This window comes from Ovis canadensis, chromosome 1, assembly GCF_042477335.2.
Source record: "Ovis canadensis isolate MfBH-ARS-UI-01 breed Bighorn chromosome 1, ARS-UI_OviCan_v2, whole genome shotgun sequence".
NCBI classification, from domain to species: Eukaryota; Metazoa; Chordata; class Mammalia; order Artiodactyla; family Bovidae; genus Ovis; species Ovis canadensis.
Window position 1 is genome coordinate 240,446,432 of NC_091245.1, and position 26,614 is coordinate 240,473,045.

At 46.3% G+C, this 26,614-nt stretch overlaps 1 protein-coding gene across 1 annotated transcript; it reads left to right on the forward strand.

Moving 5' to 3' along the window:
- The first annotated feature begins 3,751 nt into the window (after positions 1-3,751).
- Positions 3,752-25,602, forward strand: SIAH2 (siah E3 ubiquitin protein ligase 2). Its single transcript, XM_069562744.1, has 2 exons — positions 3,752-6,549; positions 24,025-25,602. The coding sequence occupies exons 1-2, from the start codon at positions 6,124-6,126 to the stop codon at positions 24,580-24,582; spliced, it is 984 nt and encodes a 327-aa protein (XP_069418845.1). The 5' UTR covers positions 3,752-6,123; the 3' UTR covers positions 24,583-25,602.
- The last annotated feature ends 1,012 nt before the right edge of the window (positions 25,603-26,614 follow it).

Here is a 26,614-nt window from a genome sequence, read left to right on the forward strand (position 1 = left end):
AAAGCTGCCCCATACCCATACACACTCTTCCATCATGATCATCAGTTCACCGTCTCCTTCCAGACTTTTCTATGCCTTTTTGTATACATAAAGTACTCTTGTCTCGCTTGGTTCCTTTTACATAAATGGGGTCATTTGGGAGTTTCTTGGTTGCAGTTTGCTTTTTTCACATAGAAATTTGTCTTAGAGATCTTTTCCAAATTTCAGAGATTCTGTAGGATGGCTTTACATAGTTTGTTTTCCTGTTGATGGATATTGAAGTTGTTCCAAACTAAGTGCTGATTTCACTGCAGCACATCTTTGATCACATGTTAAAAACACAAATTTAAATCAAAATAAAAACATGACTTCTAGATATCTTTTAGTATTTCATTTAAAAAAATTTTACAGCTGTGTATAATACATATAATAATCATAAAAATCTTATTCCTAGGTTTGTTTCTATATATCTGAGTAGCATCACAGTCCAGGCAATTGAAGAGAAACAAGGTAGAGGTTCTGTATGTTGCATTTCTTTTGACACACAAGCTTTTGGACCTTGGACAACTGTATTAGTTATATACTGCTGCCGTATAATGAACCGCCCCAAACCTAGTGACTTAAAACTGGCATTGTTTTAAAACTGTCTCACAGTTTGCATGCATTAGCTCAGCTGGATCCTCTGGTTCAGGGTCTCACAAAGGCAATCAAATTGTCAGCCAGGCCTGGAATCTTTGCTGGCTGTTCGTCAGAGACAGCAGTTCCTAGTGGTGTGAGGCTTTTCACAGTCATAGGGCTACTCGTAACATGGCAGCTGGCTTCACACACATAGAGGGCTCGGAGGGAGGAAGACAGAGAGAGCAAAACAGAAGTTGCAGTCTTCTGTAACCTAATCTCAGAAGAGGCATTCTATCACTTTGGCCATATCTATTCATTTAAAGGCACGAGGGGATAAATTAGGAGTTTGGGATTAACAGATATACACTACTATATATAAAACAGATAACCAACAAGGTCCTACTGTATAGCACAAGGAACTATATTCAATACCTTGTAATAATCGACGATGGAAAAGAATCTGACAGGAACGTATCACTTTGTTGTACACCTGAAACTAACCCAACATTGGAAATCAACTATATGTCAATTAAAAATAAATAAATAAATAAGGTGAGTTAGCACATTTGGCTCTCCTGATTACACTGAGGGCATATACCAGGAAGAGGGATCACCGTAGCCATCTTAAAGGCTACTGCTGCTGCTGCTGCTAAGTCGCTTCAATCGTGTCCGATTCTATGCAACCCCATAGACGGCAGCCCACCAGGCTCCCCCGTCCCTGGGATTCTCCAGGCAAGAACACTGGAGTGGATTGCCATTTCCTTCTCCAGTGCATGAAAGTGAAAAGTGAAAGTGAAGTCGCTCAGTCGTGTCGGACTAGCAGCGACCCCATGGACTGCAGCCTCCCAAGCTCCTCAGTCCATGAGATTTTCTAGGCAAGAGTACTGGAATGGCTTGCCATTGCCTTCTCCGTAAAGGCTACTAATGACAAGTAACTTGGCTTCTCTGTACTTTAGTTTTGTCGTCTGTAAACAGCTACCTTATAGGAGACGTTATGAGAATTAAGAGAATTAAAATACATCAAGTGCAGAGAATAGTACCTGGTACACAATGAACACTAGAGAAATACAAACTAAGTATGGATACAAAAAGTAATGCAAATGCATATACCTACTCCAAACAGTGCACAGTACTAAGTCTGATGGTGGTTGTTTAGCCACTTCAGTTGTATCTGACTCTTTTGTGACCCTATGGACTGTGGCCCACCAGGCTCCTCTGTCCAAGGGATTTCCAGGCAAGAATACTGGAGTGGGTTGCCATTTCTTTCTCTAGGGGATCTTCCCATCCCAGGGATCAAACCTGCATCTCTTCTGTCTCTTACATTACCACTGCACCACCAGGGAAGCCCAAGTTTGTGGCAGTTGTTCAAGAAATACTTGCCTTAAATGACCCCTAGTTACTCAAAAGAAGGTTGAGCACGTGGAAACTATCCCAGAAACAAAAGTACTTTCTAAAGGTAAAAGTACCTACCATAATTACCAGGGTGAGAGGTCACACAGTCACCTCCAAATTTCCCACTAGCTCTTCTCTTATCAGAAATTTCCACACAGCAAGCTCCAGTGCACTCCTGAGTCATCTCTATGTCTAAACAGAAAAGGCCGACCACACTTCACTCTGAAAAGGCACACCATTTGCCCAATTGCAGAAGCTGCCTAATTAGCAAAACCACACAATTTGTAACTTACAGAAAGAAGAGTGAGAGCGTGTCTACTTCACGGGGGCCTTTTCACGGGGGCCTTTCTCACCATGCTCAGCAGTTTAAGTGAGATTAGGGGTCACCTGCGAGCTTTTACAAATAAGACCCACCCTGATAAATATATAGGGAAAAAATATATAGGGATAAATATATAGGGAAAAAATATATAGGGATAAACATATAGGGAAAAAAATAGGGAAAGATGGGTTACTCGGTCTACCCCTAATCTGAAAAGGGTAATACAGAGGGGGAGGTGGGTTAAGGAGTGTGTCTTGCTTCACACATGTCCCTTTTGTGTAATTCAGGCCTCGGTGGGTGGGGGAAGGCAGCCAACCAGCAGATGTGGTAAATGGGTCAGGAATCAGGTGATAACAAAAGGCTGGACTCCCCACTGCCCTCCCCAGGCCACAAAGCCCCCAGCAACAGCAGCAACTCCCAAGGGCAAGTAAACACAACTCCACTCAGCACACGTGGCCTCCTGAGAGGGTGCCCCAGCTCACAGCACCCAGTGTGCAAAGGCCACCTCTATCTGATTCGAAAGCCCCAAGGAAGCAGGAAGCAGGACGCAGGACCAGAAAGGCCAGCCTGGCAGCCTGGAGAAGGCACTGGTGTAGGTTAGCCAGCAGGCCTGTCCACGCTCATCCACTCACGCTCGGCAACTGCCTCAGCAATTTTTTTTAATTACCCTGCTCAACTTATTCAGAAGTGCAATGATGTGAAGGAGGGAGGAGGCATCTGCCAGGGTTAAGTGTTGATAGGTCAGTTGTTTTTTCTTTTAAGAAAAATAAACCGGATCCTCTCTGCAGAAAATTGCTTTTCCCATCTGAAACCAAACTGCTTTTAGAACAACCAGGGCCTAGCTGGCTGGAATACTGACAATTCATATCAACGTGGCAAGGGTGGGGACCTCGCTTCTCTGATGAGAGCTAGTAAGACGGGAGAATGGAAGCCACCTGCACTGAGAGGTGGAGAGAGTGAAAGCACATGTAATAAATTCCATTTGCTTGGGTTTTAAATTAAAAGTGGAAAACATTCTATTTTCTCCAATAAATGTGAAACTGGGTGTTTTTTTTCTATTGTCTCTATTGTGTTCTTTAGGCCATAAAAAGGTAAAAATGGAACCAACAATATGATTAAATTTTTCCTCTCATTACCAGCTAAGGAAAGAATTTAGGTGAAGTGTACTCACAAAATTCAGCACTCTATTAGAGGCTGTATAGCTGTCTTCTGTGTTGAGTGTGCTAACTTTAACTCCTTAACCAGACTATAAGTACTTTTTGTGGTATAACTGAAAGGGATATAGATTAGTACTTAACAAGAAAGGCCCTACAACTTCCCTGGCGGTCCAGTGGTTAAGACTTCATCTTCACATCCAGTGGATATGGGTTCAATTCTTGGTAGAAGAGCTAAAATCCCACATGCATCAACAAAACCAAAACACAAAACAGAAGCAACATTGTAACAAATTCAATAAAGACTTAAAAAACTGTCCAAGGTCAAAAAAACAAAAAGCTTGGGGAAAAAGGGACTCTGAAGCTTTCCCAACATGATCAGCTATGTGATCTTGAGCAAATTAAGTCTTTCTGTGGCTCAGTGTCCTTGACTATAAAATGGAAATGATAACATTAGTATCCATCCTGTAGGATTATTGCAGAGGCCTGAAAACCATCCATTCCTGGCACATAGTGGACATTTAATAAACATCAGTTATTATTATTATTTTTTTGTATTCCCAGAGTACTCTTCCAAAAACTCAGACTCAGCCACATTACTGTGCCTTTCAAAAACCTACAGAGGCTACCCCTTGTCACTGATCTAAAGGTCTTATCAGGCCAATTGAGGCTCCCATGTACCACCCCTAGGCCCCCAAGTCCCAATACCTTCTCTCAATGTGCTTTAGCTGCTGCTACAATATCTTTACCACCACCCCTCATACTCTCACCTATTCATCTGAAACTCTCTTTCATGAGTGTTTGGCTATTAGCATAGTGTTCCCTTACTATTAGTAGACTAAACTAGAACCACTGTCAGAGTCCAACAGTGACTGCTGGTACATAATAAATGCTCAGGAAACATTTACTTAAGATTGAGCAACGTTATCTATTAATTTTTTTCAAGATTTAGATCAAATGCAACAAAATCCTTGCATGTAATCTTTCTATATACCGTGTATAAGACTAAACTTTCTTCTGGCTTCTAACAGTCTATTTTTTGGACAAATTTTATTCACTGAGGACTCATTAATATTATTAAACATTCCCTAATACTACTTTTTAAAAATAACTGCTAAACTTTTAACCAGCTATTATGATGGGCCAGGTTCTTGGCATATAACAAACTCATTTAATCCTCACTATCCCACCCATAAGATAGGTACTGTTTTTATTCCACTTTCTCAAATGAGGAAACTGAGGCACAAAGAAACTTGTCCAAAGTCACATTGATGGTAAGCAGAGGCCCATTTTTCACCTAGTCTTTACCACTGCCTCTCCTACAAAGAAAGACCTGAGTCCCAGCTACATAGTTCATCGCCTCAATTCCAGTGTCAGTGGGTCAAAGTTGCAGAAAAGCAATTCAACTCCGTACACGTTAACTTGCGGTTCTCACTCCAGGGCTTCGGCTGAGCGTGTGGGGCCAGGGCCCACACCTTGCCATCAAAGTCTTGGACTTCCGCGGGATCTCAAAGATAAAGATGCGTTATACTGGAGCATCATCCATTGTTTTCCCGGGGTTTCAGGACCCTAGCCGCATTTCTGGCATTCTTAGATTCTGGCGATCTCGAACTCCTTTTAGTTAACTCTGTCCGTGAACTCCCTCCCTGGCCCTCTAGCAAGTCAGAGGCGCTCAACTCAATTCAACGAAGGCTTTGGCAGGGCCAATGGTAAAAGACTAGTTTACCTCCTTTCCCCCTGGGAAGAGCAGGACCAAAGAGTGGTCCAAACATATCCTTAACATCCCAGCACTAGGTCCTGCGCCCGCTGCAGACCCATCCCGAGCCCCTTGCCCTGCTCCCGCCCAAAGCTCCGGGTCTAAGAGCCGTCCTGACCGCGGTCACGCCTCCCCCGCGTGCTGCTGACTCAACCCTGGGAAAAGAAACCTCTCGGTTTTTTCCGACCTGTCCCTGGGGCACCCGCGTCCCGCCCCGCCCCGCCCCGCCCCGCCCCCCACCCAAGCCCCCGCCCCGCCTAAAGTTATCCTTCGGCTCTGAGCCCGCGGAACGCGTTGGCGTGACTCCCCGGGGTGTGGCCGAAGAACTCAGGCGACGCCTTGCCGAAGGGCGGACTCCTCCGCGGCCCGGAAAAGGAGACCCCGCGCGGCGGCAGCGGCGAGCCGGGCATGCTCACTGGCGCGGGCCGGGACCGCAGCCCAGGCAGGAAGCGCTGGCGCTAGGCGGTCCCCAGCGCTGCCAGCTGGAGTCGGGCGGAGCCGGAGCTCCAGCTCCGGGTGGTTCTGCCAGTCCCCGCGCGCCCGGGCGGCCGCACACGTGTCCAAGCGTCACGTCCGCGCGCGCCCCCGGGGCTTGCGTCAGCGGCCGCTCCGGTAGCTGGTGGGCCGGGGTTCTGCGCACCGCTCGGCTTCGGGGCCGCGACACCGCCGGGAGGAGGAGTTTGGGGGCTCGAAGGGGTGTTCGGAGCGCCGGGGACCGCGGAGATCGTCAGCGCGGTCCAGCCCCCCATCCTGCCCGGCGCCGATCGTCTCCGCTGCTCGGTCCCGGGCTGGGCGCGGTGGCGTTGCCCAGGAGCCCGCCGCCCGCGGGGCGCGCACCGCCTTGACCCCGGCGGCCCCGCGGCAGGCAGGCGCCCGCAGTTCCATGGTTGGTTCGGAGCGCAATGAGCCGCCCGTCCTCCACCGGCCCCAGCGCTAACAAACCCTGCAGCAAGCAGCCGCCGCCGCAGCCACAGCACGCTCCGTCCCCGGCTGCGCCCCCGGCCGCCGCCACCATCTCGGCTGCGGGCCCCGGCTCGTCCGCGGTGCCCGCCGCGGCGGCGGTGGTCTCGGGCCCCGGCGGCGGCGGCGGCGGCGGCGGGGCTGGGCCAGTGTCTCCGCAGCACCACGAGCTGACCTCGCTCTTCGAGTGCCCGGTGTGCTTTGACTATGTCCTGCCTCCCATCCTGCAGTGCCAGGCCGGGCACCTGGTGTGTAACCAATGCCGCCAGAAGTTGAGCTGCTGCCCGACGTGCCGGGGCGCCCTGACGCCCAGCATCAGGAACCTGGCTATGGAGAAGGTGGCCTCGGCAGTTCTGTTTCCCTGCAAGGTAAGCCCAGGTGCCAGCCACGCACCACCGCCCGGCGACCTCCTGGGACTCCTGTGTCCCCAGCCCATTCGCGGGCGCTGAGAGGCAGTGGGCTTCTCTCATTAACTGGGGGGGAAAAAAAGTTTACACCGTGTTCGCCCTCCCCCATGCCACCTGTCCACTTTGGGAGCAGCTCTGGGCCGACTGCTGCCCGATCACTGACCCCAGCCTGATTGGCACGCGATCACGCTGTCCCCACCCGGAGCCTGCGTACTCTGCAGACGTGTACTCAGCCTGGGTAGAGCTGGGCCGCCGAAGGAAAACTTGGACCCAGAAGCTGACTATCTGTGGGGGACAGAGGAGGGGGGAAAGGAGCGAATTAAACGCACCCCTCGCCAGCGCTGGGCTTGGAAGGACTGGTCCTGGATTCCTCCTGCCCCCCGCGTCTGCCTTCTGCGCACCCCTGACACGTGGGAGCCCTCGGGAGTGTAGCTAAAAAAAAAAAAAAAAAAGGGCGCCTACAGCCTGTTTTCCTCCAACAAGAAAACCTTGTAAGCCACGCCTTTCCCTCTCCTAGCCTTCCAAGGACTGATGAGTTGTGTTATTTTACTAAGTGGGGAGAAAACAAGAGTTGATGGGGAATTTAACTGGAAGGGCACGCAGGAGCTGTTGTTACAGTTCTTTAAAGCCCACCACTTTATTTTTTGTTTAGTTAAAAAATTATCAGTGCTCTTGCAAAAAAAAAAAAAAGGGCACATCACTGAGACAAGTGAAAGACCCAAACGTCTCCTTTCCCACCAATGTTAGGTTTAGTATGCATCTGCATGGAGTTTTTTCTAACCATGTATAAATACACTCTCCGCAGCTGAATATAGAATGGTCGATGTTAATGTCAGGAAGGTTTATATATGCACACGTAAGTTTTTCTCCAAAAATGGCTTCTGCAGCTTGCTGACTTAAGTTCGTTTCATCACACATATTTTTATATGTCTGCAGCCTAAGTCTATCTCATTGTATTTTAAATGGCTGCATAATTTTGCATTGTGTGGTCATACTGTAACATCAGTTTACATCTTTTGGGTAAAAATCTTCAGGAGCAGTTTCAGGAGCAGATAGAGACATATCTATCTATATTACCGCATTATAACCTAGAATTTTACCATACATCTCATTTTTTAAACTTAGAAATAATGTCATTAATATTTTTGGAGTTTTTTTGGTAAAGCGCTTCATGGGCCATTTAGGCTCTCTGGCATTGATTTCTCTTTGCTGCTGCTTACTTTTATAGGGCAAGGGCTTATTTTTAAATTAAAAATAATCCACCAGAGAACTGAAGCTTGGGACGAATGTCAGTAAAATGAGTGATTTAATTTGGTCTGTGTCCTGCCACAAATAGGGTTTAAAATAGCATATTCAAATAAGCGTTTGAACTTGTGTTTGAGCTATGGGTTTTCAGTCAACCCTAATAAATTATCATGCTTTGAACCACTCCTCATGCAATGCTTACTAATGCACCCAGCCCAGTAGTAGTTTGTCATAAAATTTACACAAAACAGTTTCAAAATTTTCTTAGGGTCATGAACAAGGTGGTAGCCTAGTGATCAAGAGAAGATTTGGTGATTAGTGACATAAGAGTGGATATTTGAGGTTTGAGATATTTTGTGGAAGCTGGGTGAGTAGGTGGGGGATGCCCCACAGGGTTTCTGGGGAGCCATCTTCTCACCCTTCACTTTCCCCTAGGCCTTTAGTGGCTAACAGAAGAAATGATTTCAGATGAATAACATTTTACAAATGAGCATTTGATATCAGTCAGCTATCCCTATCTGCCTGACAATGCAGGAGATGTGGGTTCAATCCCTGGGTGGGGAATATCCCCTGGAGAAGGGAATGGCTACCCACTCCAGTATTCTTGCCTGGGGAAATCCCATGGACAGAGGAGCCTGGGCGAGCTACAGTCCATGGGGTCACAGAGTCGGACACAATTTAGCAACTGAACAAGCCGTCCCTAATTTATTTTTTAAAGCAGTATCATAAGAGCATTATGTTGCTTGCTCCTTAGAGAATGGGGGCAGTTATAACATACTATATGAAGTGTGAAGTTTCACTTTCAGAATCCCGAATTATTGTTCCTACTGAAGTATATATTCTTTCCTAATGTGATATGTCTTGAAGAAGAGTTCTCTTGGGAATCAAGGGTATCCAGTGTTTCTGTTTATGTCACTGATTTTTAGAAAGGTCCCATTCTGTAGGACTACAGCTGGATAAAGCCATTGCTTTGCAAGCTGAAATTAAACAAGGTCAACCATCCCCCTATAGACCAGGAATCTAGCTTAGAAAGTGACCTTGGGGGGAGGAGGTCACTTTTGTGTAAATACATACATGTGAGATTTGTAAAGCTGGAATATGCACGCCTCAACGTTGATTGATCAGTAATCCAGACTATTGACAGGGGAACTCAGCCAGTTAGTCTGGATAAATCAAACTTGGATGGATACAGAGACCCAGCAAACAACTGAAATGATATTCGTTGGGAAGGCTGAGAGCAATAGGGAGTGGTGAGGCCTATGGCAAACTCCAACACAGTGGTCTGCTTAGCCAGCCCTATGCTTCACACTTGCTCCTGAAAGTCATAGGGACTGCCTTGTCCCTACTTGGTCTGAGTCTTTCATGGGCTGGCTCATGGGAGAAAACCCGTGTTGGGTAAAATACCAAAAGCCAGCTCTCAAGAGTTGCCTGGCACTGCCATTGTTTGCCTGAGAGACTACCTCTGAGAGCCTGCTGTTTTCATCTGTAATGAGGGGATTGGACTGTTCAACTTCTAAGGACCCGTAGGTTCTGGAACTCCATTAAAAGAAGGGAGGCTCTATGGAATGCTTGTTAAGGCCCTCTGCATGCCAGCTTCTTTGTGTGGGTTATCTTTTATGAGTCTACCTTTCTTATTCTCAGGTGAGGAAACATGCACCTATAGAGAGGTTAAGAGTTAAGTGACTTGAGATCACACGGTGGACCAGTTCGTAAACCTTCATCCTGAAGGCACACATCCTTTGATTTTGGAGTCTGAGGTTATACTCGGAGGCTCCAGATCACAACCTGAGGTTGACACCAGTAACAAAATCATCCGACTGGATGAGGTCACCAGATGGACACATCCCAGTGAGACAACATAGCTGCTGACTATAAAGTTTATTGGGAGGAATTTTGTAGGGCTTGGGGGGGTGGGAAGATCAAGGGGTGAGGGGGAATAGCTTATACACCCAATATTTGGGGGGGGTTTCAGTCTAGCTGTCGGAGAAGGCAGTGGCACCCCACTCCAGTACTCTTGCCTGGAAAACCCCATGGACGGAGGAACCTGGTAGGCTGCAGTCCATGGGGTCGAGAAGAGTTGGACACGACTGAGCGACTTCACTTTCACTTTTCACTTTCATGCACTGGAGAAGGAAATGGCAACCCACTCTAGTGTTCTTGCCTGGAGAATCAGGGATGGGGGAGCCTGGTGGGCTGCCGTCTATGGGGTCGCACAGAGTCAGACACGACTGAAGCGACTTAGCAGCAGCAGCAGCAGCAGCAATCCAGCTCTGAATTGCTCATGCTTCCATTGGCCCCGAAGTGGAAAGAAAGTGAAGTTGCTCCATTGTGTCCAATTCTTTGCTGCCCTTTGGACTGTAAGCCACCAGGCTCCTCTGTCCATGGGATTCTCCAGGCAAGAATACTGGAGTAGGTTGCCGTTTCCTTCTCCAGGGGATCTTCCCGACCCAGGGATCAAACCTGGGTCTCTTGCATTGCAGGCAGACGCTTTACCCTCTGAACCAGGGTATGAGTCACCAAAAATGGGAGGGGGTCACATAATTAAAGGCTAGAGTCCTGCCAGCACCTGTGACAGAGGGCACCACATGCACTGTTAGCTCAGATCTCCTTTTAAAAAAGGATCTCTATCAGAGTATGGCTCTCTGCCACCTGGGGTATTTTTAGTCCATTCTATGACTTGAGCCACGCCTGGGAAGTTTTGACATCCTGTCCCCTTATCACAAACCCACCATCATCTCTGGAGAGTGTGGATGCAGGGGGAGAAGTGAAGGCTGACACATTGGGGCCCCCCACTCAACAGTGTATTTTAATATCAGCCAACTATTTCTCTCCAAAATCATGAGAAATGCTAAAACACACTCCAGCCCTCTTTCACTATCAGACATTTTCTTTCCACTTTTTCTTTGGGGCTTCCCTGGTGGCTCAGACGGTAAAAGAATCTGTCTGAAATGCAGAAGACCCAGGTTCGATCCCTGGATCAGAAAGATACCCTGGAGAAGGGAATGGCTCCCAGCTCCAGGATTCTTGCCTGGAGAATTCCCCTGGCAGCTACAATCCATGGGGTCGCAAAGAATTATTTCTCTCCAAAACCATAGGAAATGCTCACACACACCCCAGCTTATACTATGAGACATTTTCTTTCCACTTTTTCTTTGGTTTCTGTAGAAGTTTCTTGCAGCATTATCTCCAAACACTGAACTAGAAAGCCTCGTCAGATACTTCTTCTCTGTAGTTGGATTGTGACAGTGTTGTTTGTATTCTTTAAAAAAAAAAAACTGAGGGACTTCTGCGATGGTCCAGTGGTTTAGACTTTGTCCTCCAGTGTAGGGGGTGTGGGTTCAATCCCTGGTTGGGCAGCTAAAATCCTACATGCCTCTGGGCCAAAAATCCAACATTAAAAGAAAAGAAAAAACACTATTGTGACAAATTCAGTAAAGACTTTAAAATGGTCCACATTAAAAAAAAATCTTAACGTCAGATCAGATAATCCAGTTGTAAGTTAAAATGTGTGGACTGATCTAGTCCAGTGGGGAGAAACCCTAAACACCAGCAGGGACAGGTAATGCAAGGGAGAGGGGTATCTGCCATGTGACCTTAGGGTTCAAGCAACGTCAGGGGCAGTGGAGGTGGTTGGGAGTTGGACCACAACTTTTGCTCAACTCTGGCTGATTGGCCTGGATGGGAATGTGATTGCAGCCATGCCAGATCTTTGGATTTTTTTCAAGAAAATTCAGAAATCTGCATTTTTTTAATGTTGAATATCTCGATTAAAAAAAAAAAACAAAAAACATTGTCCAAATTCAGATGTAAAGCTAGCACTTGCAGGCCAAACCAACCGTGTCTGTAGACCAAACTCCAGCTTCCAGGGTGTAACCTCTGACCTGGTTCTCTTTCAGAAAACATCCACTGAGCCTGGAAGTTCTCATTTGACTCTGAGAACATATGAACTCTGGAATTCTGATAGGTCCCAACTGTTACAGCTTACTGCCTTTTCATCTTTGTTTTGCTGAGAGAAAATGCCAACATTCTGGCCTTTGGGAGACCTGAACTATTGTCCTATTGACTAGATGTTTGACACTTTGTACAAGTCAGTCTATTTCTTTGCACCTGAATGTCTTAAGAGCTGGACAGGATGACTATACCAAGGATCTTTTTCTGCCTAAAATTCTGGAGTCTAGTGAGCTGTTCAAGAGAAAAGGCACTAGTCAGGAGACAGAACTGGGTTCTCATCCTGGCTTTCTGTGATCTCAGTCCTGTCACTAGCTCCTTAGATCTGTTTATTCGTCAGTTAAAAAGAACAGAGATAACCTTGAGCTGGTGGGTGCTCTCAGGTCAGATTAGCAATGCTGGCGAGGACTTCTGTGTCACCAAAACAGATGGAAGGTGGGTGGGATCAGAGCAGTTGCTAGGTGATGGGTGATCAGTCACCTAACAGTCTGAGGGGATAAGCCAGTTTGCCAGAACCATTTCAGGGATCTCTTCCGAACCTCAAAAATTCCTCTAAGACAAAATCCGTTACTTTGGAAGTTATCCCTTCCGTCCTCATTCCTGGCTGAAGTTGACTGGGTTGGCTCATAGAAGCTTGAGCTGGCAAGCACTGGGATCCACATGTGTTTCTGGTGAGGCTCAAGATTTTCCAGAAGACAATGGACAGCTTTTGAGTGTAAAATCAAGGACAGAAGCACTAGAATGCGTGAAAAGAGTACTCGGAAGTTTAATGATGATTCTACACAGAGTTGGCCAAAGATTTTTCACAGGTCACCAAGTCCTGGAACTAGAGTAAATCATTGTTAGTTAAGATTGATCTTTGGTACAGCCAGAATGGACGAAAACCAAAAGGTACAGGAGGTCTGACCTATAGAGTCCCCAGGTTAGGATGGATTAGAATTGCCCTTTTTGTTTTTTTTTTGTTGAAAGCCCTATATAAAATGCTGTATACACATGACCATAGGAAGACCTCAATGTAAAATATCTTTATTGTCCAACTTGTGCATCTGACAAAATTTGTAAACGGTGTTTCTCATCCACACCCATAAAGTCCTCAGTCTTTGAAAAGGGCACATAGTAGGTATACATGTGCCAGAGTGAATGCTAGCATTCACCTGAGTATACTTTCTAAAGCTCATGAGAGATGCTGAAAATTCCCTAGCAGAATTTCATCAGCTTTGCCCCACACATCCATTCTCCATTTGTTTCTTAAAAACTGTGAAACTGACATTCTCATTGCCAGTTGGGTAAAAGTTTTATTGTAATCATTTTTATACTGTATAGTGTCCGTGAGATAAAAGATCACCCCGTTCCTAGTTTTTAGCTGTCGAGATGAATGGAAGGTACACCTGTATTAAATGTGTGGACCTGGGCCCTATTTCAAAACTTTGAATCAATGGAGATGGTGTCTTTAGGTCTTCCCTTCTCCCACTCCTCCCCTTCACCTCTTAACTCTGGTAGTTTTGAAGGCAGGCCCTAGTCGAGCCTCCTGGTCCCAATCCTATCTGTCTTTACTGTACTGGTTGGTGACCTCTCCAAGCCTCAGTGGCTTGTTGCTAAAATGGGGTGATGATTGTGGTAGTAATTCATGCAGAGTGCCCAGCACAAAGTAAAAACTAAATAAATGTGCACAGTTAGAAACTAACAGAAAGCAAATGACTGGAGTCTGAGGTCAGGTCCAGTTGTTCAGTCGTGTCTGACTCTTTATGACCCCACACACTATACATATATAGTCCATGGAATTCTCTAGGCCAGAATACTGGAGTGGGTTGCCTTTCCCTTCTCCAGGGGATCTTCCTAACTCAGGGATCGAGCTCAGGTCTCCCGCATTGCAGGCAGATTCTTTACCAGCTGAGCCACAGGGAAGCCCAAGAATACTGGAGTAGGTAGCCTATTCCTTCTCCAGGGGATCTTCCCGACCCAGGAATCGAACCAGGGTCTCCTGCATTGCAGGTGGATTCTTTACCAATTGAGCTATCAAGGAAGCCCTAAAAAGAAAAAAAGGAATCTTTTTTTCCTCCCATCAGTTCTCCCATCGAGCTTCTCTTCCCTATTCCTCGTCTTATAGGGTTTCCATAGAACTAGGTAAGTTGGCTCTGGCATTGGTTTTTCAGTGATGAGAGTTTTTAAAAATTTCTTTAATGCTTTTAGAAGAGAAAACCTGCTTAGATTAGGGAACTTTTTTATGCATATATTTTGTTTTTAAAAGTAATGATCTTTTTTAAATGTAGAACATACAGGAGATTTTAATTTGATACTATTTTCTATAATCCTGCCCACCTAGAATAACCACTACACCATTTTTGCACATGTCCTCGCAAACTTACCTCTACATCAAAACTTACAAACCAGCAACAACAAAAAACCAACAATGAAAAACAGGTAAAACAGGGAATTCACACACTATTTCATAACCTATTTTTTCCTCTAATACATTGTGACTGCTTTTCCACACTGATAAATATTCGTTAAGATCCTGTTTAATGACTATATAGTATTACAATTCCATTAACTCTGGAATGTTATGGAACATGATGTTGGTTATGAATGTATCAGAGTTATTTAATCAAGCCCCTGTTTGTGGTCATTTAAATCATTGTTTTCTTATTGTGCTTAAAAAAAAAAGTACTGCTATAACTGAATCCCTGTGCATAAGGAAATAATTATTTCCTAATGATAAACTCCTACAAGTTGAATGGTAGGAACAAAGAGCATGTGCAGAAATCAGCTTTTGCTCATAAAGCCAAACTGCTTTTTCACATAGAATCAAATGGGCACCGAGTGCCCATTTCTCTCCAGCATCACCAGCAATAGGTGTTATCCTTTTGCTTTAATGCTAGTGCCTACTTTTTCTCCCTCATGTAACATCAGGCCAGAGTTGGCTCCTCCTGATTACCCATTAACTTTTCATCAGACCCGCCCAGGCCTTGGAATACCCTGCAGCCCCAAGCCCTCTCTTCCTACCAAAAATTTCCCTAGCCAACCACTGCCTCCCCTACCACCCCGTCCTTCTGAAATTGAGTCTAATTGTGGAGACAGATGTGCCAACAGAGCCCTTCTGAGTAGTAGGAGCAGAGGAGTGTGGAGGCCTCCCTCAGTTGTGGTGTCAGAGCTGTATTAAGGAGGATGAGCAGGGTGTCCGCAGGAAAGGAAGGGATGGAATATCCAGTGGGGCTCGTGGGAGGCCAGTGCTTGTATAAAACATTGTTTACCTGGTCCAAGCTGGGCACATTATCTCGTGTTATCCTCCTAATTACTTTGTAAAGGAAACAGGACATGGTTAACATCCCCCCTAAGAAATTTGCTCAAAATTTGTAAGTTTGAGAACTTCCCTGGTGGTCCACTGGTTAAAACACTGAGCTTCCCCTTCAGGGGATGTGGGTTCCATCCATGGTCTGGGAATTAAGATTCCCACATGCTGAGTAACACAGCACTGGGAACAGAAACCCCAGAAGGTGCCTTGTAATTATACACAGTGTCTTTTCTGCTACCCCTCTGCCTGGCTGAGGTGATCTTCCCATTCCAGGCTCACACAGTAGCTTCTGGAGGGATGACAGTGGTACCCCTGAAGCTGCTAGGTGTAATAAGGTTGCCTAGTTAAATTTTAATAGATAAATAATTGCCTGGAACATTCTAGGCTGCTTGTATTTTTATTTGCTAAATCTAGCAGCCCTACCACTTAAGCTTTCTTGTGAATTCAGTTGTATCCTTTGAGAAATAAAGCATCCAGAGAGATGGAGCAGCGTTTGAAGGGTGGGCAGGGCAGTGAATGTGATCTCACAGATGGGAAGCTGGCAGGAAGAAGGGTGTTGAGAAAGGCTGGACAAGGTCCATAAAGCCTCTCACTCCAGCTCCTGCTTTTGTTTGCTTCAGCAGAGATTCTGAAGGGACCTCACGAAACTGGTTCTCCAAGTCCACGGGGTGGGGGGGGGGGTGTTGCCTGCTAGCTGGATCTATGGTCAGATGAGAGGTATACTTGGTCAAAAGTCAACTTTTGTTTAACACTTCCAAGATTAAAAAGAAACCCCTGCCATCAAAAGGAGTCTTTGTACGCACGCACACACATGCACACTTGCACACACACACCTCCCCAAAAGCAGGATGTTCTCAGATGACTGCAATAATAAGAGGCCAGATTCTCCCACCAAGTCACCTTCAGTAAGAAAGCCCTGCCACATGGGGTTTGTTGACTTTTTCTTAGGCAAAAAGGAGAATTTTTAAGCCCAAGGTTTTCATGAGCATTGTCTTCTCCAGAGGAAAGTTTATAAAGTTCAGCGTCAGTGTTTGCTTGGCCTCACCACTGTTTGACAGTTCGGGGACTGAGTGACACTCTTCTCATACTAACATCTGTGAAACTAAGACTGCACTCTGATAATTCTGTCTTTGCACTACCTCATAGCAAAGGTGAGGAATGTACCGTTTAAGTGAAAATCCGCTGAGGTTCTTAGAGAAAAGATGCTAGACAAACAGATGCAGGGTGAGTATTATAATGAAGTCACAAAAAGAGATGTCATTTCTCCTGCTGCTCAAGTCTGAACTTCTCCACTGGTGATGACAGTCAAGGGCTGATTATTTGGCAGGTAGTTTTATAGACCCACTCAGAGGTGACAGGGTAGGCAGGCTCAATCCAGGGTCACACAAGACACTGGTTACTTGAGTTCCAATCACAGCCATTCTACCAGTGGTTGCAAACACACTAAGCAAAAGTGACATACAGCATCAGAATGACAACAGCATCCTGTTTCCCCATCTAGGTAAGGCTTCAGAGAAGCTAGAAACACCCCCATCGAAATAGTTTATGTAAATAAAGTATGTGAAATGCCTTGGTCAAAAATTACAGAAGACATTCAACCCAGAATGAATGAAGTCTAAAATGTACATGTTTTCCTTACATGGCCTCAAGATCTATTGAATTATTTTTTAATTCTAAGTTCCACAGGAAGACTTAATTAAAGTAAAAGTAACATGGTGGAGAGCAATCATCTTTTGCAGATAAACCTAATATTTATTCATCTACCAACAAATAGTGGGTGAACAGGAAGCAGGCAATAAATCATTAAGTCAATAAGCAAAATTAACAGACCCATAAATTAATTGGAAAATAACATGGGATCATTCAATGATATTTTGGGGGGAAGATAAAAAAATTTTAGTCACAAAAGAGCTAGCTTGGATTGCTAGAAGTCCTGTTAGAAAGTGGTAAAATTGGACTTCCCTGGGGGTCCAGTGGTTGAGAACCCACCTGCCAACGCAGAGGACGCCGGCAGGTTCGATCCCTGGTCCGGGAAGATCCCACATGCCACAGAACAACTAAACTCACGTACCTCGGCTCCTGAGCCCATGAGCCACAACTATGGAAGCCTGTATGCCCCTGAGCCCGTGAGCCACAAGAAGAGAAGGCACTGCAGTGAGAAGCCTGTGAACCACAACAAAGAGCAGCCCCCGCTCTCCACAACAAGAGTAAGCTCACACGCAGCAACGAAGACCCAGAGCAGCCACAAATAAAAATTTAAAAATTTTAAAGAAAATGGTAACATTTAAGTGTAACTGCTGGTTAAGATTTAAGTTTTACCACTATATGGGTCTAGACTAGGTTTAGCTGCACCTCCCACTTGATCAAGTCTAAACAATGTTGAGAAACAGAGACTTCAACCAATAGCCTTTTATCATCTGCTGAGCATACCTGTTATACTGTCAGGATCCATCCTTCCCACTGAACTAACTCTGATTCCCTTCATGGGGTCACCTCCCCAGTGATAAAAGGGGTTTACCTGTTTATGAAAGGGGTGCAGGTATGTTTCATACCTGGAGCTCCTCTTCCAGATGTGGTCTGGAAGTGAATAGGAGTTTCCCGTGGGGCACTAAGGGTGGTGGATCATGAACCTGGAAACCATCATCCAGGGCCATAGATCTGTCAGGTGCCCACAAACCTCTGGGAGGATCCGAGGAGCAACAGAGAAGGCTCTGTCTTCCTTGGGTGAGGAGGGGGTCAAAACAGTGTTGGTGATTATAACAATCGATGTCTTCAGTGCCACATTTTGTTGGTTCACTAAAATGAGTCCCAAGAGCTTCTAATAAAAGATAAACTATTAGTTTAGTTGCATTTACATGCAAGTATGTAGTTAAAAGCATATTTTCTTAAAAAAAAAAAACTATCACAATAATCATTCAGATCTGCAAAAAGAATCTCTACCCCCAGAAGGATGAACATGCTTAGTCTCTGGGGTTTTTTGTTAATATTTATTTTTATTTATTTGGCAGTGCCTGGTCTTAGTTATGGCACATGGGATCTTAGTTCCCTGACCAGGAATTAAATCCAGGCCCCCTGCACTGGGAGGTGCAAAGTCTTAGCCACTGGACCACTAGGAAAGTCCTTCTGGATTGTTTTATATGATTTCAGATTTACATGACACTTGCAATAATAGTACAAATTCCCATATTGCCTTTATCCACATTCACCATTTACCTCCTTTTTGCCCCACTTGCTTTATTGTTTGTGCTCTCTCCATTCATATATATATATAACGTGGAAACTGCAGACACCCTGTCCTTTTATCCCTAAGTACTTCCCTGTGTTTCTCCTCTAAAATCAAGGACATTTTCTTATATAATATGGTACAGTTATCAAAATCAAGAAATGTGATATGGTGTAGATATTCTTATCTAGTCCAGAGTCCATATTCAAATTTCAGTGGTTGCCCCAGTAATGCCCTTTGTAGCGGTTTTGGTTTCCCAGGCCAGGGTCAGACGTTTGGTCCTCCGTGTGCATTCTGTGATGCTTACAGCTTATTTAGATGGAAGGAAAGTGCAGTCTGCTTTTGCTTACCCCAAGACAAGGTCATTTCTTGGGTCTAATTCAGAAGTTTATAAGCATCAACAACAAGTATCTATTATGTTTATTATGTTTTGTTTTTCTTGAGATGTTCTCATTTGAGGTACTGGCAGATAGTCTGCTAATACACTTCCCTGTTTCCTAGGAGGTGCAGGTGGAGGCAAGGCGGTTACCTCACAGTCCCCAGAGGGACCTGGTTGGTTCCCAGTGCCTCCAGTGTCATAGACTGTTGATTGTTGAGAATGCAGCAAATCGTCCTTAAATTGCCTGGACTCAGATTTAATTAAATAGGTGAAAAAACTTGTTCTAAACCAGTCATGGAATCCACGACCTTCACTAGCACCCAGGCTAAGAATTCCGTTTATATACTTATTCCTTAAACAAATATAACATGCCTGTGTTTCTTGAATAAACACCAGGTGTCTAGTGATTGACTGTGTTTCTGACGTACCTTGTCATGTGTATTTGTGTGTCAAGGGTCTCTGTGCCAAAAAGGAGAAAACCTTGCTAAGTTCCAGCTTAAATAAAACCATCTTCAAACCCCATGTCCAGGGAAAGAATTGGCACTATTTACTGCTTTCTGCAAAGACATCAGAATGAGGCACCAGGGTCCTCTGTCGCCTTTTCACAGCGGCAGAATGTGTTTGTAGAAGACTTTTGAGCCATCGCAACGTGAAAAATTTCTAAAGGAAAAGTCAGAAGTGTTATTTCAACATTGCTTTGCTGGGCCATCTCTCCCCCTGCCGTGCATTCTTCTTTAGCTTTGGGCTTGTGTGTGTGGTCGTGCCTCCCCTGGCCCCCAGCCTAAAGAGGGGTTTACTTAAAGCACATCCCACCTCGTGCCCCACCCCCCAGGGGAGATGAGCAGATATTTCCTTGGGGGGATATCTCATTTATAACTGCAGATGTGTCCCAGGCTGCAGGCAGCCCTCTGCAAAGCAGCCCAGGTGCTTTATCTCAGAGACAAGTGTGTGCCTTGAAGAACCAGTCATCTCAAGAAAAACAGGCATCCTTTGAACCCTCCCACCGGGTGGGCAGGCCCTGGCCAGAGCGAGAGGAGGGAGACCTCAGGACTTTCTTGCCAGATGCCAGAGAAGGGGGAGGAGGGGGGGGCCTGATTACTGGTTACTTGTTTGTGATGTGCTGCTGCCTTGTTCCTTAGGGATAGCCGCGTTTGGGGCTGTTTTTCTCCTTGCAAACCTGGAAGAAGTTATATTTGAACCAGTTTCCAGAAACAGCATATCTGTGGGCCCTGGGCTTTGTGTGTGTGTTGGGGCTGGGAGGGCTTGGGTGGGGAGATCAAGGCCAATTTCTTTTTCTGCAAAAGATTGGTTCTTTGACCCCTGAGCTGCTGTGTTCAGAGAAAGAGCCACAGAGGATCCAGAAACTCAAGGCTCTGACCCTGGTGTGGCCATGGATGACCACATGGCTGGGATGAGTCATCCTGTAAAATGGGTGGAACCAGTGCCCCAGCTTCCAACCATGCTGCTCAAGCCATCAAGGTCTAGCTGTGTGTTGCGGCTGGATTATTTCCTGAAGTGCCCCGGGTGGCACCCACTGGGCAGGGCAGTGACCAGCTGGACCAGCTTCCTGCTGTGGCCCCTCCTCACGCCTGGGAGTGTGCCTGCCCAGCCGGCTGTGTCACTCACTGAAATCAGAGGCTCCCCAGCTCGGGTGATTTTGCCACCCAGGAGACAGGTGGCCATGCCTGGTGACATTTCTGGTGGTCACCACATGGTGGGGGGGGGACTCTCCTGGCATCTTCAAGGCCAGGGATGCCACTAAACACTCTCCAGTACACAGCACAGCCCCCAAACCAAGACGCATTTGCTCTTGGCCAGTAGTGCTGCTGCAGAGAAACTCTGGAAATGAACTAAACTGTCAGTAACGTCCTGGACGGAACCTGGACCCGCCTGCTCATTATGTTTTGTCCCCAACACATGCTCTGTTCACCCTGCGCTAGAACCAGATGGAACTATTCCTTCCACAATCTGCCTTCTCCCCTGTGAGGCTTTCCATACCCCCCTTCGTCAACCTGTCTCCACTTTGAAATCACCTGTCACCCCTGCCCCCCCTTCTTCCTTTGCATAGGTGCCTGTATTTCTGATGTGCTCGAGCTGTTTATTGTTGCATGGTACAACCCCTCTGACAGCAGACGCCACAGGGGCGGGATCTGTACCACAGAGGGTGGCAGCCCTTAGAAACCCTTGGCGCTTATCGAGAAGACACAAGCTTGCTCCTCAGAGGCCCCTAAACCATTCTACAAGCTGCCTCAGATTTGTGGACCCCAAAGGCAGCCCTGTGACCCCTGCAGGAGCACTGATAATGTAATGACAAGAGCATCACTCCAGAACAGTGGCGAGACTGTCACAAGTATCGGATGTGGCACGAGAGTGCATGTGTTTGTGTACGTGTGAGTGCACACATGTTTAAAGTCTAGATCTTTGCTTTTTAGAGACCATCATCTCTAATTCGGTCATCCTAACAGTGGCGCCAGTGGTCATGAAGACACGCCCTCACCCATGATGGAAAAGAGAAGGAATAGATTGGCATTAAAGTGCAGCTTGTTGAGAAAAAGCAGAATAAGCACGTAACAATTTAAAGTTATATTTACTTAAGTTAATAGAGGCTGCAGTAAGATCTTTTCTCACAAGGTCACTGTCCACAGAGATGCTAAGTAATGCCTGGTCTCTCTGTGTAATTTGGGGAGGTCCCCTACTGTCTATATTTGGGTGGAAGGTAAAGTATGTGACTTGTAAGGCAAACAAATAATTCAGAATATAAATATTCCTACCTGAGTTACACAAGAAAAAGTTCTCAAATGATTGCTTGGTGATAAATATTTGTTGTACATTTGACTTGGTGAACCTGGAGTAGTTTGGAGCTTTGGGCTGGGGAAGGGGGCAGGTGGTACTTTTTCTGTACATTCTAAGCCAGACTTCATCTTGTTCCTGAGATTATTCCTGGGTAACTGTGGTAAACAGCACCTTCTGAAAGGTCTTCAGATCCAAATATTGAGGGTTTGTTTCAGCCAGGAAATCGGCCAGGTTTTGGGCTAATTTTTGCTATTTTTATTGTGTTGGATGTGTGTTTTTAAACAGTTGGCAGAAGTGTCTCACTCATCACTGGCAGAAGTATCTCACTCATCACTCACAGAAGAGTTTCAGAAGGCTCTGTATTCTGAGCCTCGCCCTGGATTTAAAACACAGTTAATAGAGATTTGCTTTTTTTAGGGCCTTACACTGCTAGGAACACAAACTATAAATATATCTGGATAAGTAAATTTGTTCCTTCTTCTTGATTAAGTTTTATACCCATGCTTTTAAAATTAGTCCATGGTTTTCAAAGATGAATAAGCAGTTCCTACAGGCAAAGTATTAATAAATAACAGTGAACTATTTCTGCCAATTTCTACTGAAGACCATTATAATTCACTTTCAGTACGGAGGAGGAAGGAGCTGCATGTCTCTCTCTAAGCCACCTTCTTCTTCCTTATTAGGGGAGACTCATCTCCTCAAGGGTGGTGGCGGCCTTCTCTCCTCCGTATCTACTTCTCAGTGACTGCAGCTTAGGGTCTTGTAAGGAGAAGATGTTCAGGGCCTGCTTACTGCTAGTGATTTAATTCAGCTGCAAAGATCAGAATTTGACCTATTTTTAAAATTCATAAGGGTTTATTCCTTAAGGACGGGTAGGGAGAAGTAGAAACAGCTGTGGGGTTTTGTTTTCAGCCTTGGACACGGCATCTTAGAAAAAATGAAGCAGAGGAAGTCCCTGGTGGTCCAGTGGTTAGGACTCAGGGCTTTCACCGCTGTGGCCCTGGGTTCAATCCTGGGTCAGGGGATGAAAATCCTGCAAGTCACCCAGTGGGACCAAAAAGAAAATTGATGTGGCCCCGCCATCATTTGATGTCTTCATGTCTCAACAGGGGGTGAGGGAATCCAAGTGCGGGAACCCAAATGGCAAAGCTGCCACTCTGGGCTTGAGGGGGAGGAAGCTGACTTCTGGTTTCACCTAAAGAGGTCATTCAGGTTTCCTTATTCTTGACAAAAATACAGCATAGTCCTCTGAGCAAGTGTCTACTGGTGGATTCATTCTCTATCTGGTGTCTGGGAATTAGCAGGGTCATTCTAATGAAGTTTGGGTACAGAAGTCTTAATTCCTGTGGTGTGGTCTTTTCTCACGATAGATGTGATTTATCCATCAGGAATGTGCAGGGAGAAAAGGGCTTTGTTCCCTCCCTATTAAGGCAGCATTTGAAAGACAGACAGACAGTGTCAGAAAACCCACCTAGGACAAGCGCCCACTCTAGCGCCCACTCTAGTTCCCCTTCCTCCCGGGCCTGTCAGGAGGACCTGACCACCCAGTCACAAAGAGGTGAGCACAGGCCTGAGGAGGGGGTCTGAGGCAAGTCCAGTGGACTCTGAGAGGAGAGTGAGGCCCTTCTCACTCCAAGCTCCACTGGCTGGAACCAAACTGAAAAGTTCTTGAATGTGATTTCTTTTCCTGAAAAATGTATGTCCAAAGCCCACCTTTGGGGCAGGGGGTAAAAGGTGAAGGTGAGGTCACAGTTCTAGCCATGTGAGGGGTCTCCAGCCCTCTTCTGCACTGGGCTGGTCACTCCGCCAGCAAGAGCAGGGGGCCACAGGGCAGCTTTCCCACAGCCCACCTGCTGGTCACAGCTGGAGCCAGGAAGCAGTGGGGGGCCAACGGGGGGGAATTACACCATCTGCAAAACTGTCGGTGAAAACTAGTCCGAAGATGACGTTCATCCTTGTCCTACCCCTAAGCAATTCTGTGGTGCTAGTGGTAAAGAACCCGCCTGCCAGTGCAGGAGATGCGGGTTCCATCCCTTGGTTGGGAAGATCCCCTGAAGGCGGGCATGGCAACCCGCTCCAGTATTCTTGCCTGGAAAATCCCATGGACAGAGGAGCCTGGAGGGCTACAGTCCATAAGGTCACAAAGAGTTAAGCACGACTCAAGTGACTTAGCACTCAAAGCACACAAGCAATTCTAAATTGTTTTTTAAAATTCTTTAAATTTACAGAAAATAAGGGGAAAGCCAGGTTTTCTAGGGCTGGCTCCACAATTTTGTTTGAAACATTTGTAAGAGTACTTGAGTTCTCACAGTTTCAACAGTGCTGGAACGGGGGCAGGAATGCAGCTCATTCCTGGCCGGGATGGGCCCCTGATGTTATGCATGGCAGTGCAAGGATGAATAGGCACTAAGACGTTTCAGTCTGCAATATTTAACTCACCTGGAACCAAAGTAGTTGAAACAAAAGTGCAGTTTGAGTCTGGAAAACCTGAGGTTTGCAGCCTCAGAGGTGGAAGAAGCCCCCAGTGTCTCACTGTGCTGCTTTCTGTCCCTGCAGTATGCGACCACGGGCTGTTCCCTGACCCTGCACCACACCGAGAAGCCAGAGCATGAAGACATCTGTGAATACCGTCCCTACTCTTGCCCTTGTCCCGGTGCTTCCTGCAAGTGGCAGGGGTCCCTGGAAGCCGTGATGTCCCATCTCATGCACGCCCACAAGAGCATCACCACCCTTCAGGGAGAAGACATCGTCTTCCTGGCCACAGACATTAACCTGCCAGGAGCTGTGGACTGGGTGATGATGCAGTCGTGTTTCGGCCATCACTTCATGCTGGTGCTGGAGAAACAAGAGAAGTATGAGGGCCACCAGCAGTTCTTCGCCATCGTCCTGCTCATCGGCACTCGCAAGCAGGCGGAGAACTTCGCCTACAGACTGGAACTGAATGGGAACCGGAGGAGACTGACCTGGGAGGCCACGCCCCGGTCCATCCACGATGGCGTGTCCGCAGCCATCATGAACAGCGACTGCCTGGTGTTCGACACAGCCATAGCGCATCTTTTTGCAGATAACGGGAACCTTGGCATCAATGTGACTATTTCTACATGTTGTCCGTGACACACCGACATGATTTGGGCATGGCGCTCTCTGGTTAATAAAGGTTTTTATAGGTGTTTTATTCACAGTGTCTTCACAAGTCAGGACCCACAGTTTCCCCGTGTCCTGTCTGAATGGCAGCTTCCCATCTGGCACTGGCCCAACGAAGTTCATTAAACCGGGACAGAGGAGGTTGGCCGGTTAGTCGTTTGGAGGCTACCCTATGATCGGAAATCAACTTGATTATTAAATTTTACTTCCTTCCTGAACAGCACCTGACAGGTTTCTCGGGCTCCTCTAGACCAGGATGTTTGTTAGGAATTGGAGGCTCCTTCCTGCCTCCCTATATTGGTCCCTCCAAGTTGACGAAAGCACAGTGACTGTCAGCAGAGTCCTTAACTTTGCTTTTACCTTGTGTTTAAGGAGGTAGGAATTGTTTTACTACATTTTAAACAGTGTTTCTCAAACCGGATGGCTAACCAGTGTGCACAGAGTCAATGGAGTGCTTATCTGAAACATGCAATTTGGGGAGCCTGCGAATTTAACAATCTCATCAGGGGATGCTTTCCAACAGTAAAGTTTGAGAATTACTGGGTTAAATTGTGGGAAAGGGTCCAGATTTTAAAGGTGCTTTCCGATTACCCTCTACTGATTTGTCTGTCTTTCTACTATTTCATCCACACACACTCCCACTCCCAGATTAAAACAAGAACCACAGATCCCCACAAACACAGTCCTGAGATCTAGTCACTCTCTTGTGTTTGGGAGGGACTGCCTAGGAAAGCAAAAAGGGTAGCCATTGATAGCTCTCACGTAGTTAGTTTTTGCTCATCACTAGTACAAATGACCTGTTTACACCTGGCTTCCCTCAGAGGCCCTCCTTAACTTAGATGGTGGGAAAGACTAGATCAGTAGAGTTGGAAAAGCTTTATAACCAGTGTCATATGCTTGCTATTTAAAGGTATGTGTTGGGTTTGGTTTGTTGGTTTTTTTTTTTCCACATTCACTTTAGTTTTTTAATAAATATTTTTCAAAAATGAATATTCTGCTTCATCTTGAGTGGAATGATGCATACTTATTGGGTATCTACTGTGCAGGTGCCATGAAGCTTCACCCTTAGCACCCCTTGGAGCTCTCACTGTTTCTGTGTGGAGAAACAGGCATTTGTCCAAGACCACAGCACAGATTGCTGGCACCACTGGGGTCTGAACTCACTTCTCTCAACCACAAAGTGACATGGGTGTGGCAGGTCTCCTCCTTTGAGTGGTTCTTTCTGCCTGACAGTGCCAGGGCTTGTAGAGAGAGAATACTTTTCCTGGTTTACAGAATCAGAAGGAAGAGGTTTGGCTGTGATGTCCGGAGCACTAGGTTTGAGCCAGGGTGACCCACTCCCTTGATCCCAACCCTGAACTCTCAAAGGAATTCACAGTTTAGCCCCAAATGCCCGGCAAGGATGGACTGCTTCCCTTAGTGGCCCGATGACATCAGAGAAGTGCCAGGTGGGAGTGATGGCTTTAGACTTACTTCATATTTCAGGTGAGTTGCAGGGCTGAGTTTTTAGCCAGGGAATAGTTTAACAGTTAAGAAATTTGCTAAAGTAACTTACCTTCAAGACTGTTCTTCACATGAAGGTGAAAAGTAGTATGTGTACACATGTGCATGCTGTCAGGTCGGTAGTGTTCGTTCGACTGTGGGACACTCCGCTAAGCTCCTCTGTCCATGGGATTCTCCAGGCAAGAATACTGGAGTGGGTTGCCATCCCCCTCCTCCAAGGGATCTTCCTGACCCAGGGATCAGACTCGCAGCTCTAATTTCTCTTGCATTAGTAGGCAGGCTCTTTAACACTAGCACCACGTGGGAAGCCCCCCCAACCAAAAAAAAAAGCAGTACCACAAATCAAAGGACAGGCTTATAACAGGTCGAGTAAAGAATAAAAACCACAGTTCTCGTCATGGAAAAAGTCATATTTCAAGCCGGTACACAGAGGGCTCCCTGGAGGTAAGACTAAGATCTAGGAGCAGGCAGACTTTGACCCTCAGGGTGGAGCTGGTCC

Bases quoted from the DNA above. Each gene is read 5' to 3' on its own strand.
- SIAH2 (XM_069562744.1), top strand. From the start codon at position 6,124: ATGAGCCGCCCGTCCTCCACCGGCCCCAGCGCTAACAAACCCTGCAGC. The intron at 6,550-24,024 runs GTAAGCCCAGGT...CTGTCCCTGCAG, and splicing joins CAGTTCTGTTTCCCTGCAAG to TATGCGACCACGGGCTGTTC.